This window comes from Scaptodrosophila lebanonensis, unplaced genomic scaffold (genome assembly GCF_003285725.1).
Source record: "Scaptodrosophila lebanonensis strain 11010-0011.00,11010-0021.00 unplaced genomic scaffold, SlebRS2 tig00000161-arrow-arrow-pilon, whole genome shotgun sequence".
Classification (NCBI taxonomy): Eukaryota; Metazoa; Arthropoda; class Insecta; order Diptera; family Drosophilidae; genus Scaptodrosophila; species Scaptodrosophila lebanonensis.
The window spans coordinates 461579-475219 of record NW_022060597.1 but is presented as its reverse complement, the minus strand read 5'-3'; the positions used below and the strand labels follow the sequence as shown (position 1 = coordinate 475219).

At 41.1% G+C, this 13641-nt stretch overlaps 3 protein-coding genes across 3 annotated transcripts; 1 reads left to right on the top strand and 2 right to left on the bottom strand.

Moving 5' to 3' along the window:
• Nucleotides 1–2076: 2076 nt before the first annotated feature.
• On the top strand, nucleotides 2077–2640 carry LOC115629636. The gene has a single exon (XM_030526137.1). The coding sequence runs from the start codon at nucleotides 2077–2079 to the stop codon at nucleotides 2638–2640; it is 564 nt and encodes a 187-aa protein (XP_030381997.1).
• A 1493-nt stretch (nucleotides 2641–4133) lies between these two features.
• LOC115629635 (NAD-dependent protein deacetylase Sirt2-like) lies at nucleotides 4134–5567 on the bottom strand. Its single transcript, XM_030526136.1, has one exon. The coding sequence runs from the start codon at nucleotides 5565–5567 to the stop codon at nucleotides 4134–4136; it is 1434 nt and encodes a 477-aa protein (XP_030381996.1).
• Nucleotides 5568–6108: 541 nt separating this feature from the next.
• Nucleotides 6109–13416, bottom strand: LOC115629634. The gene is made up of 10 exons (XM_030526135.1): nucleotides 12552–13416; nucleotides 12302–12483; nucleotides 11322–11530; nucleotides 10824–11257; nucleotides 10677–10756; nucleotides 10520–10618; nucleotides 10207–10463; nucleotides 7330–7524; nucleotides 7098–7267; nucleotides 6109–7031 (listed from the first exon to the last, which is right to left on the bottom strand). The coding sequence occupies exons 1-10, from the start codon at nucleotides 13414–13416 to the stop codon at nucleotides 6547–6549; spliced, it is 2976 nt and encodes a 991-aa protein (XP_030381995.1). The 3' UTR covers nucleotides 6109–6546.
• Nucleotides 13417–13641: the final 225 nt, after the last annotated feature.

The following is a 13641-nucleotide window of genomic DNA, read 5'->3' as shown; positions in this document are numbered from 1 at the left end:
GTAGGAAAGCCTAAGAATGTAGAAGAACTCTAATAAATAAATACTTAAAATATCTAATAAAAAACAAGAAAGGAATGCTAAAGTCGAGCAGGCTCAACTCTGAAATACCCTGTACTACCCCACAAAAAAGTAATTAAATGAATTAATTAATTAAATTTAATTAATTAACTAAATTAATTTAATTAATAACCTAAATTAAATATAAAATATTCCATGCATGCATACATTTACATCAGAATCGTGCCTTATGCGTGTTTGTGTACTTGTACATATGTATGTATGTGTGCATTGGGCCTAGTTATATGGCTATAACTTTCTTTCCAATCATTCTATCATAATGAGACTTGCTATACGGTTATATAATAACTAACCTAATGTGACTACCAAATTTTAAAATTCCAAGAATTACGGGAGTTATAGAAAATCGTTAATAGGGGGGAGTGGGGGGGTGGATCAGAAAAAATGAACAAACTCGTCCTTTCTCGGTCTCAGGAGAATCTGTATACCAAGTTTGGTTATTCAAGCTCTTATACTTTCGGAGATCCTTGCGTTCATACAGACAGACAGACGGACAGACAGACGGACAGACGGACAGACGGTCAGACGGACAGACGGACATGGCTATATCGACTCGGCTTGTCATGCTGATCAAGAATATATATACTTTGTGGGGTCTACCAAGCATCCTTCTGTGTGTTCCATGTGTACTCGCACAAAACTAATATACCCTTGTACCCTTTGGGTACAGGGTATAAAAATGAAAACTGAAAAATTTAACAGAGAAAGAGTCTTAGTATTAGATAAAAGCCTAATTTAAAAAATAAAAAAAATATGTAAAAAGGTGGAGGGGAAATGGAATCTCAGACACCGTTGGGGGAAAGACTTATAATAGTACCTTATAGTTTCCGATTTAGATACATCATTGTAGTTCTGTAATACGGGTATGTATTTATTTTCTGTTTATTTTGCAAAAAAAATATCACTGCTTATTCGCTGGAGTTATTAATGGTCGCCCATCGAAGAGCACTCTTTCTGGTTAAACTTTTGTTTTTGTAATGTGTTATGCATGTTATTTTTATCGAAGCGAAAAAAAGTACTAAATAAAGGTACATACTAGGATGGATTTACCCTAGAATTAGTGCCAATTTCTTATTTAAACAGAAGAAACAGAAATGTTCACTTCATTAAACTTGTGCAGTCTTTTCGGTGTATGAAGAGTGGCTTTTCTTCTGAGAACGTATGATTGGGCCTACATTGGTTTACAATTCTCAAGATCCCCCAGTACAAATATATTTCATACTTTCAAACTCTTTAGTATACCCTTTCAGCTTTCCAGAACAAAATTTAAAAATAAAGTTATAACAATTTTAAGAAGTTCAACATGGTCTGTACTTATGGACCTTTGAAGAAAAAGAAGGCAATACAAAATCTTACTTCCTTCTTACGGTGTATAAAGAGATTGGGCCTAAAACGAATGGTTTCTCTCAATAACATATGATTTCTTGATTTACATTGGTTTACAATTCCCAAGACCTCCGCCATTTGGAATCGTGAACTACAAGAATTTATTTCATACTTTCAAACTCTTTACTATATCTTTTTAGCCTTCCAGTATAAAATGTAAAAATAAGTCTAATCAATTTTAAGAAATTCGACTTGGTCTCTACTTATGGACCTTTGGCCTTTTGCGCCACGCGATGTATTCGTTTTGGAGCCTACATCTGCGTAGTCCCACTTGAGAGCCCTCTCCAATTATTATATGTAATTATCTTCTAAGAGTTGGAATGCATATTCCGACATTATTTCAAAGATTCGGAATTTTTCGAAATTGGGAACAGCTGTGGATGCATTCGGTCGGGGGCTGCATCGCACGTGCTTATCAATCCAGTAGTCTGTTACAACATGCCAGCATCAACAATAGCATTGACAGCATTGACATAAATACTTTCGGGCAACAACCTTTTCGGAAATTCGACAAATTCCTTGAGGCGGCTCAGTGTATGGCAAGAGGAACGGCTGGTTAGGCTGCATCCCGGCAGGTCTCTGGACACCAGTGGCAAGTTGTCGGCTGTCCAAATGGAAATGTTGGGGGCACTTCTCATGCCAAAGTTCCCGCCCAATGATAGGTACATGCTGGGCTGGACAAGATCTTCATTGGGCTACTTCGACGAGGACTCTTTGTTGATGATGCTCGTCCTCTTCATTTTTGCACAGCTACTCATATTGATCTACATATTCCTAGCATGTTTCCAGCTCAGCACGCTACATCGCAAGCATTTCAATGAGAAGAGACGCCGTCAGTTTGCCAATTTCATCTTTAGGCGATTGCTGATGCAGCTGGAGAGAGCAGTAGGACAGTGCCGGAAGGAGCTGAGTGAGAAGGTGCAGGGGTGCAAGGACACTTTAGATAGTTGTACCCGCTGGCAGATCGATGTACTCGAGGCGATCAATTTGTTTCGACGCGATGCCACAAAAGTTCTGTATCCGAAGCACGAGCTCCACACTCTAGCCACCAGTTGTGCCTATTTCGTTCTGGAAGAGGAGGACCAGGAGTTGCAAGATGCTGGCTATGCCACTGTCAATGTTGAAATGGATGACGCCTTTCTCAGGCGACTGCTTCATGGAAGCGTAATGTCTTAAATGAGTTGTCCGATAAAGAATAAAACTAGTGCTGCCCGTTAAATAGGAAAAAAGTGAAATTAAATATTGACAGTGTGAATATGGAATAACCGCTAGAAATAATGCCAAGGAGAGTATGTGAAAACACTATATGAAATACTTTAGAGACGTTCTCTTAAGGTTTTACACATTTCTGATCCAGCTATATAGAAAATGAATTGTGTGTTGGGCAGTAGGTTGTCAGGGAAGACCTCTCTCTTGAGCGAGCTCTCGGCAATATCCAAGCTGGAGGTCATGTTCATTCCGAACCCCATCTAGTTTCCCTACATGGACCTTTTCTGGCCGAAGAGAACGGTTGATTTAACGCATCTGAACCACACTTTACCTATCTTTTTTTTAGTGAGGAGGGGATTTATTCCGAGCTGACATCACAGAGAGGTATGTAGAAGTCCTAACCACTAAAACCCTTCCTTCTAGGACTGTTTTCCACTCTGGAACTTCTTTGGCATTACTTCGGAGTGGAGTCCTATCCATCCTATCAAGCGTTCACCTCGGAAACTAGCCGAGCTCTCCATCTCCCAGTGGTCACTTGGACCCATTGGGTTTGCCACTGCTGCATTGAACACTGTCTCGCTACAGCTCTATTAATGGGTCGGACATCCGTTTGCCTGCTTATCCATATTCGTCTTCTTTCCATGGCTTTACCTTAACATAACTTAATTTAATCTAACCTAACTTGACCATAGCCTCGCCCTATGTTTTTTTAGCCTAACCTTATCCCACCTGACATAACCTAAGCCCATGTAGCCTAACCGGTCTATCTGGAATCGAAGACTGCAATAACGCCGCTATATGAGCTCGTTTACTTGAATGCCAAAAAAATGTGTATACCCTAACAGAACTTAATTTAATATGAGCCTAACCTAGACCATAGCCTCGCCCTATGTTTTTTAGCCTAACCTTATCCCACTTGACATAACCTAAGCCCATGTAGCCTAACCGGTCTATTTGGAATCGAAGACTGCAATAACGCCGCTATATGAGCTCGTTTACTTGAATGCCAAAAAAATGTGTATACCCTAACAGAACTTAATTTAATATAAGCCTAACCTAACTTGACCATAGCTTCGCCCTATCGTTTTTAGCCTAACCTAATCCCTCCTAACATAACCTAAGCCCATGTAGCTTAACCGGTCTCTGTGGAATCAATGACTGAAACAACGCCGCTATATGAGCTCGCTTACTTACTTGAATGCCAAACAACTTTTTATATATTTTTATGAAAATGAAATGATCAACATTTCCAGAGATTGTAGGGTAATATGTCAGAGACGCCTGTACTACTAATATACATCATGGCTTATAGAAACAAATACTTGTTTAAATTTTCTTAATTGTAGTTTATTGTGATTGAACTTTGATAAATTCGGACTATTACTGGGTGAGTGGTGTTTTAGGTCTATTATGTGTTTAACTCGCCCCCAGCTTGCTCCAGGTCCGTGTCCATAAGTAATCTATCTTGCATATGCATTTGCGTTAGCCGCTGTTTGTTTCGCCAACTGTTTCTTTGCTTCTCGCCGCAAACGCTCCCGTTCATACCTAATCAGATCTCGCAACTGCTTGTCCCAGCCAATGGCCTTCGTTAGCTCCGTAATACCATCATCGCATTCACCTTGGTAGACGACATCCCGTGTGTTGGATGCTTGGCCATAATGCACCGGAGATTCACCGGTGAATTCTTTTTTCGCTGGATCCGTGTCGATTATAAGTCGCAGACAGCGGGGACTGACACATTTAAGTAGTGTGGTATATGGTTCGACATTATAATTGGCGCCCATAATAATCAATAGATCGCATTCGGCAAAGTCTACTTCGGGACAGGTGCGAAAAACGGGGGGCAATGGCTGATCTGAGTAGACGATATCGGGCCGAACGATATTTCTGCAGTATTCACATCTGGGTACATCTTGAACTGCCAACTGTTCGCGCAACCAGTCGTGGGAATAAAACTTCCGGCACTGCGTACAATGACAGTTAAAGATGGCACCATATTGTGCGAGTACTTTTAAATGCGGCACCCCAGCCATATGCTCGAGGGCATCGACATTGGCGGTGTAGTGACGGACAAGGAGGCCTTTTTCGTGTAGGAGGCGCAAGAAATAGTGGGACATGGTGGGGACAAAATTACCGGAGCAGAGATCCTTGGCCAGCGCAAAGAACGGGCGCGGATTGTGCTTAAAAAATTCGCGATCAAACACGCTCTTTGCATTGGGAAGCTCATATCTCTGCAGCCATTGGTCAAGGGCAGGGGATGATTCTTGGAAATCGGGCAAGCCGGCGGCTCGTGTGATACCCGCACCCGCTATAGTGACAATATTCTCGAATCCAAATCGACGCCAATGCTCAGCCAAGCCATCTAGCGTTAGATTTGTAATGACACGATCCTCCTGCGGTCTCTGGGCAATGGCCGGTGGTATCGATCCGCAAATGGATCTGGGTGGCTGTTTGGGTGTGTTCCGGTCGGAGTTTATCCAGCCGCCAAATGTTTTCGATACAAGATGTCTTAGTCTGCCCAAGCCACTGTAGTCCACACTATGCTTGAATTTTTTGAATCTGGACTCCTTACGCTTCTCGGTTTGGACACTGCTTTCGGTGACGCTCTCCATCTCCTCCATATCGGTGCCTGTCTGTGTGACACCATCGGGCTCCGAGTCGTCATTGGATTCGGTAACGGCGGCATTCAGATCATTCCGTGTTGAACACTTTGCCGGAGCAATGGGGTCTAGTGGGGTGGTATTGGGCGCCTCACAGCTCGGTCTAGCGGACGAGAAACCAGCTTGATCGTGTCCGCTGGCAATGGGACCAACATTCACATTCACATTCAAATTTGCTTCAGTGGCAACCGCCTTGCAGCTGCTGCTGGCGACATTATCGTTGGTATCACACATCTTGGCCAGTCCGAGATGTAAGTGCGCCTGAGCCTGAGCTGCGTGAAATTAAAATTGCATGTGTACTGAAAATTTTGAACTTGAATTTTAGGCTTTGCCTAAAATATTTTCTATGTTTTTAACTAATCTGTGTGTTCGTGTCCGTGTATGTCTGTAATGAATAATATGAACTGAATGGGATAATGATTTTAAATGCAAAACTTACTATGTTTTTTAGGGAAGCCAGAGTAAAACATTTTACTCGTATACAATTTGAGAATATTTAATTTTACATAATTTACGCAAATACACGTATAGAATAAATTTTGTTTCATTATATAGTTGACTCTGACACTAAAATGAAACTAGACTCTGTTGTTGTACACATATATACTTATGTATTTACATAATTACTTGCACTCATACACAAAACCAATTAGAGACTACGTTATCAACGGGGGTTATACTCGTATTAACATTAACAGTTGTCTATATATATACATACACATATATTTATAGGGAATTAAAATTAAAAAAAAAAAAATAACTAAATGGGGTTAAAAATCAACACTAGATTTGATTACAATAATGTGAAAATCTCTACATAACTGACAAATGAAACTAAGCTGTGTAGAGAAAGGCAAAAGATTTGAGAATATGGAGTTCTTCTTGACCTGAAGAAACGTTGCGACTTGCACCTTTAAGGTTTCTACTGCACAAAAAAGAAACAGAGAGATAGAGAGAGAGGGAGAGAGAGGGAGACAGTTAAGAGATGTAGGACAGCTGCGGTGAGAAGAGCAAGAATCATGTGAAAATCTCTCCCTAACTGACAAATGAAACTAAGCTGTGTAGGGAAAGGCAAAAGAAGGAGAGCTGAAGAATCGCTATGACTTGCAGGTTTCTTTAAGGCTTGTACCGCAGAAAAATAGAGAGAGAGAGAGAGGACAACAGTTAAGAGATGACTTCGAAAACTGTGTGAGATGAAGAAAGCGCATCTGTACTACTTCTTGAAACATATCTTGAGCATCCGAATGACCGGCGCCTCGAATAGTGCTGACAATACAAAGGCCAAGCCAAAGGAGACGACTGCGTTGCCCAGAAATATGGTCATTAACATCGTATTATTCAAATGGACTGTGCCACTCATGCGCGAGGAGCAAATGAACATGATGATGGGATGAATAAGGTAGGCGCAGTAGGTGAGACGGGACAACGGCCACAGCACCCTACACGACAAAATGCTATTGATTGTGGGCGCCAGGCCCCAGCAGCAGGAGAGCACAATCCAGACTAATCCACAGCCAAAGGCGGTGTGTCCAACGCCCACATAAAAGGCAGTATTTACGGGACTCAGTTCACCCTCCCATACGCCAAAGACCACGACAATCAGCAGGCCCAGACTACCGATCCAAAGCAGTGCATTGAGGCGTGTCGAAATGATTGGCGGTGTCTTAATCTTGTAGAGCACATAGCCAGCAAACATACCTGCGAATGCAAATAGTTATGGATTAAAGAAAAGATTCATTTGATGCCTTGTGTTTAAGGTCTTACCCACGATATAGGCGCCCACACGCTGCCAAGGTTTATCGTATAAAAAGTCAAAGGACTCAAAGGGCAAGGCCACCTTGTGTGTGTACTGATGCTCTAGGGAGATGAGACCCGAAATGGCCCACGAGCTCAGTAAAAATACAATGAGTGTTATCGTCACGGCCTTAAAGTATCTGCAAGTAACCAAATGGATTAGCAACTCAAAATAAATGCCGTTTCAATGTAATTTATTTACTTTCTGGAGAATGCCAGAAGTAAGGCGGCCATCACATAAAACTGCATATCATTGGCCATATACCAGCTCCACATCATGCACATCTCCTTCTGGGGAAAATAGTTGTTGATGTAGAGAATGTTGCGCCACCAGTAGAGGCGGCAGGCGTTGGGGCGCATCATGGGCGGTTGGAATACCGACGCATCCAAACCATGTCTGTTGATCAAAAATTGTGTGGCAGGGCGACACGCGATAGAAGTGAAGCTTAGTGGTTATATTGGAGTAATTTCATTTGAGTTCACTTTTATACTCTCTACATTAAATGTACAATAGTATATGTACATTCTGATTCTGATTTTACACGGTAGATTGCTTCCAGAAACAACCGTGTAAAAAAAGACATTAATCATATGCAAAAATAGGTGATTGGTTCCTTATCTCTAAAGAAATACTTGTGTATGTGCAATTTTTCATTTTCAAACCTGTACGCTTTGCAAGTTTGTTTTATTTTTTGATTCCCCCCCCTTCCCCCCCCCCACTCCCCCCGTTAACGGGATATTTCCGTAAAGTCGTTCGCACGATCACCTATGTATGTATATTTCCGAGACTGTAAGACTGTAGGGACACCCAATTTCATTCCAAGATGCCTTATGTGAGTACGCAGAAAATTTATATTTTAAAATTTCCCATCCTGCCCCCTCTCCTCCCTCTCCTTAGCGATTTTCCATAACTCCCGTAATTCTTAGAATTTCCCTTTAATTAAATTAATTTGTTGATTTATATAAACATTTTGAAAAGTTACAAATGATCAACCAACAATTTTATGTGAGAAAATAAGCACGAAAAAAATACGTATGGCCAGCGCGTGAGCGTATTTACAGTTATTTTGATTCCTTGCTTCCACTTTTATATTCTTAAAGAGAGAGCATTCTGCCTGCAGCTGCAATGCAAGGCTTAGTTTTTCACGACCTGTTGAACGCGTCGCGCCGTTTCTATTTGGAGTTGCCGAAAACTCTCAGAAAATGTTTGATTAATAGTTTAAATATTAGAAAAATTATGTAAATGCATATGTACATATTACAATGTGTGTAAAGTGTGCAAAATATGTGTTTATTAATGTGAGAAAATAAGCACGAAAAAAATACGTATGACAAGCGCGTGGGCGGATTTACAGTTATTTTGATTCCTTGCCTCCACTTTTATGTTCTTAAAGAGAGAGCATTCTGCTTGCAGCTGCAATGCAGTTGCAGAAAAGTCTCAGAAAATGTTTAATTAATAGTTTAAATATTAGAAAAATTATGTAAAAGCATATGTACATATTAAAATGTGTGTAAAGTGTGCAAAATATGTGTTTATTAATGCGAAAATACTTATATGTGTGTATGTATGTGTTCGTGATTTCAAATAATTGCGCAGTGCCTCAATTTTTGTTTTTATTTTTTTAAGTGTTTGTAAATGTGATTCAAAGAAGTAAAGGTGTTCAATTTAAAAATAATTTTTAGTTATAGTAAAGCAATCGCAATTAATCAGTATGAAAATGTAAGTACGCAGCGATTTATATTAATGATGTTTTGTTCATGTACGTATGTATGTACACGTATGAATATAAGAGTGGCCTTACATTAGCAGACAAAATATCACCATAACATAACAGATACACAAAAAAGGAATGAAAAAGGCTCAATTTACAGAACTTGCCGAATGAGCTGTATGTATGTATGTACATACACTAACAGTGGCCTTTATATTAGCAGACAAAATGTCACCATAACATAACAGATACACAAAAAAGGAATGAAAAAGGCTCAATTTACAGAACTTGCCGAATGAGCTGTATGTATGTATGTACATACACTAACAGTGGCCTTTATATTAGCAGACAAAATGTCACCATAACATAACAGATACACACAAAAAAGGAATGAAAAAGGCTCAATTTACAGAACTTGCCGAATGTGTTGTATGTATGTACAAGTATGTACATACACGTATGAATAGCTCTCACTAACAGTGGCCTTTATATTAGCAGACAAAATGTCACCATAACATAACAGATACACACAAAAAAGACTCAATTTACAGAACTTGCCGAATGTGTTGTATAACAGTTTGCTAACTTGCCTACATTTGTGTATTGAGTCTGTTGTATGAAGACATACTTGTACCAACAAGTTAGAGTTTGGGTGGCCGAGCAACCCAACTTGTCGCAAAAGACCAAGAGAGCGCTGTTAGATCAATCAAAAAAGCAGGAGAGCGTACGAGTTCTCTCAAAAAATGTAAGGTAATGAAGTAAGCATGGAAGACGCAATCATAATTAATAAATAATTGGCAAGTCGAGACGATTCCTTTTGTCAGGTTTTTGCACAATTAAAGAAATTACTATTACTAATTATAGACATAAAACACCTAGATCTCAGAGACTATAAGAGCTAGAGATATCAAATTGCACTATAGCTCTATGCTGGAATGGTAGTAAACTCAACAAAAAGTTGGAAATCCAGCTAAAAATTGGTAGAATATGCTGGAAAATGGAAACAAACCCGCTATAAATAGATAGAAATTGGATAGAAAAGTCCGGTAAGAAGAACCGATAGAAAATTAATTAAAAATTGATAGAAAAACTGCTATAAATACTTTTAAAACCCGTTTAAAAATTGATAGAAAACCCCCTGTCACCGATAGTTTTCGATCCACCTTTCAAAGCCTCAGAAATATTCTTAGAGTCCGCCGAAAATCACACAACCGTGCAGTTGGATTTGTTACAGAAAAGGTTGCCAAGACAGCAGACAAAATCCTCACATAAGAAGTTTCGTTTCAAAATCAAATCGTACATTTGGAAGTATTGGCACAGTATTGATGAGCACTACTTGTATATATGTACATATATAACCAACTCACCTAACTGCAAAGTCAGTGAAGAGTACGACAAAAAGATAGACGGGTGTAAGGCGCAGATAACGATATAGGAGCATCATCAGAGTGTCGAGACAAGTTCGCTGTATGAAGGCATCGGGCTTTGCGGGATGCTTGCGTTCTTGCTTCAGATACAACAATGTTACCAGCAGGCCGCTGATGAAGAAGAAAGAGTCCACAGAGAATGTGGCATTGCCTATGACTTGATACCACACAGAACGTTCGGTGATGACGCGTTCAAACTGCAAGATCACAAATATTCATAATTGACTATACTTGGAAGGGAGATCAATACTACTTTATTCTCGCCAATGGCAAATATTTGTAAATATGTATGCACCATCATGGTCCAAAGCACAGAGAATACGCGCAATCCATGCAAACAAGATGTATACGACTGAAAAATTGAAATGCATGAAGATCAGATACGAGTACAATATTTATGATTAACCCACCTCCTTGGTTTTCTCAATGTTGAGTATGGTCTTGGCATTTGTTTGAAACGCAAAGCACAATAAAATTTGCTGATGTAGAGCTGTATTATGTAATTAGATAAGATGATATGTAATAAGTTCAGTTAAGTAAGAGACAAGAGTGCTAACCTATGGGCTGCTCCGCTTCGTAAGTGCCAGCGACGCCAGTGCAGCTGCCGGTCTCCACTTGATAGTCTGTCATCTCAGTCTTTTCGTGACGCTTCACCGCTTGGCCACTGACGACCGGAACTGGTCCAGCCCCAGTTTCTGCTGGCAAGGATTCCGTTGTGACACTTTCCTGTGCTGTGCCACGCTGCCTGTTACCATTCACATCCATGTCCAGGACATTGTCTGAGCTCACAATCCCGTTACTGCCGAGCGGACGCATTTGAAAGAGCTCAAAAGGTTTGCCATAGTAGGACTCATAGTCTCCGCTCTTAGTTGGCATGTCGCATTTCGCACTGATGGCCGGTATGGGGGCTGCGACTAGACGACGCTCATCGATCTTAAGCTGATACCAGCTGGCCAGGATCACGATCAGCAATAGTGTCAAAAGAAAGCTTCTGCAGGGCAAATAATAGAGCTCATTAAATACGTTTACGCTTGCCATGCTATCTTCTTACTCACATGAACACTTGAAATTTCAACTCGCGCCAGTAACTATAGAGGCCCGGCACGGTGCGCACCTGAAGCACCTGCACGGGTGGCTGCTGGACGGAGGCGTTGTGTGCCCCCAGAACGGTGAGCATACGGGCATAGGGATCCAACGCCAGTATAGATTTCACATCATGGGCCGAACATGATTTCGGCAGGCACTCACCCAAGCTCAGCAACAGCTGCTGCAATGAAAGTTATATTTTTAAAAGGAGGGATTCATTAGAAGTAAGAACCAATGAATACGTTCTAAGAAGTCGAAGGTTCCTTCCATTTACTTAGCACAAAACTTAACTAAGCACTTTGTAAATCTGTGTCTATAAATCACAAACGAAGAAATCCAAAGAAACCCTAAAAAATACTAAGACACCTTAAGAATTCCCAACCAATCATATAATCCACAAGAATCCATTCTATGCTTCTGTTCCGGAGCAGCTTTTGCTCCATAATTTGTTTAGTATACGATTTTATAGGCCTGTAGCTCTCAATAAAATCCACAAGAATCCGTACAATGCTCCTGATTCGGAGCGTTTTTTGCTCCACCATTTATTCAGAACAATATTTTATAGCTCTCAATAAAAGTTCCTAAGTCAAGAACGCGAATTATTACCAAAAGATGAAAACAGTTGATGTAGAAACTGTCGCAGAAGAATGTAGTTGGAGCATCTTTAGTCAAAGCAACAGATCAACCAAGAAAAGAAAATCTCATTTGGGTACGATAGGGAGGGCTCTTCTCACAGAATTTCTCAAACGAAAAGTTTCTAAGTTAATAATCCGAATTAGTTAACAAAAGATGAAAGTGTGTATGAAAGTAGAAACTGTCCGAGAAGAATGTAATCAGAGCATCTTCAGTCAATAAATCGACAGATCAACCAAGAATTGGTGTCTTAAACAACCCCAATGAGATAAGAAAGGAAGAGCACTTCTCACTGTTATTTTGTCCTTCAACTTACCGATCTATTGAGCTTAGGTAGATGTAGCACAATGTTAGCCACAAAGAATTCCAGCTCGAAGTGCTTGCGTTCGCCGCTGCTGGGCTGTTGTCGATTCAGTTCATGGCAGAAGGGTAACTGGCCCAGCCACTTGTCATTGCCAAAGAATAATTGGCCACGATAGCGTCCCGAAGCATCGTAGGCTAAAAGAGTTATAGTTAGAACATTTATGCTTCAGACATTAAAGGCATTAAAGTGCCACAGAACTTGCCTCGTTGTGCCCACTCGTAGCTGGCATGAAGGGCCGTGAGATAGGCCTGCATCTCGAGACCGCATCCGGTGCGGACATTGGTGCGAATTTCGGCAATTTGCCAGTAGAAATGATCGAAGAGGTTCGTTACGATTTGGAAATAGTTGGCCGAACCATATAAGCTCTCCGCATTGGATGTGTTGAGGCTGGCCGTCGAGTTGTTGCCCAAATAGCGACTGATGCTGTTAATGGTGCTTCCCAAGGTCTTCAGTTGCATATCATCTTCAGATTGTTGCTGCTTGAGCAGCTCACGCCCCTTTTTGGCGGGCTTGTTGCGTAATATTTTCAATATGTGAGTATCTGGGGCTGTTGTCGTTGTTGTTGTTGTTGTCCTTGTCGATATGGCTTCTTCAGTTGTGCTGAGCACCTCTAGGGTTGGTATTGAGACCGTAGGAAGCTCCGTTAAACCGTCATCTGGATTATTGGGCTTGTAACTAATCTCAGCCGCCTCATCGATGTGCAATAGATGCTGTTCCTCACTGCTGAGATCCCCCTTCTTAATGGTCTCATGTTCCAGATCCTCCAGATCACCCAAATTGAAATCAAATGTCACCGGATGCAGCTCGAACTCCTTTAATGGCTGCTGCGGCTTCACATACTCTAGGTTGCTCGTCGCCGTCTTCTCCAGCGGCCTGTAGGTCTTCTTCTTAAAGGGCTTCAACGGCAACACTTCGTGCGTATTCAACGTGATCGGTGGCTCCTCATTATTGACTTCGTGCAATATGGTTATGTTGTTGCGACTCGTGAAGCGATGCGGTGCGAATTCTCGATCTGTGACAGTTCGTGTTGTTGTTGCTGCTACACGAGTCCTGTTTTCCACAGCCATGCTGCTTGGCAGCCCAAACAGCAGAACACACACAACACTCGATAGTATTACAATTCTCCATTGTATCACACATGCATGGCCATCAGCTGGGAGCACGCTCATTAACATATTGTGTTCGGCTTCCTCTTAATGGTGCTGCTGCTCAATCTACTATTTAAGGTCTTGCTTTCAACGTTTTAGCATTTTCTTAAGTCCCAGTTCTGCGCTCGCCTTGGGTTCTCATCG

Coding starts and splice junctions, on each gene's coding strand:
- LOC115629636 (XM_030526137.1), top strand. CDS start 2,077: ATGGAAATGTTGGGGGCACTTCTCATGCCAAAGTTCCCGCCCAATGAT.
- LOC115629635 (XM_030526136.1), bottom strand. CDS start 5,567: ATGTGTGATACCAACGATAATGTCGCCAGCAGCAGCTGCAAGGCGGTT.
- LOC115629634 (XM_030526135.1), bottom strand. CDS start 13,416: ATGGCTGTGGAAAACAGGACTCGTGTAGCAGCAACAACAACACGAACT. Junction 7,268..7,329: donor CTTCTGGCATTCTCCAGAAA/GTAAATAAATTA, acceptor GGTTACTTGCAG/ATACTTTAAGGCCGTGACGA. Junction 7,032..7,097: donor TGTGGGCGCCTATATCGTGG/GTAAGACCTTAA, acceptor TTGCATTCGCAG/GTATGTTTGCTGGCTATGTG.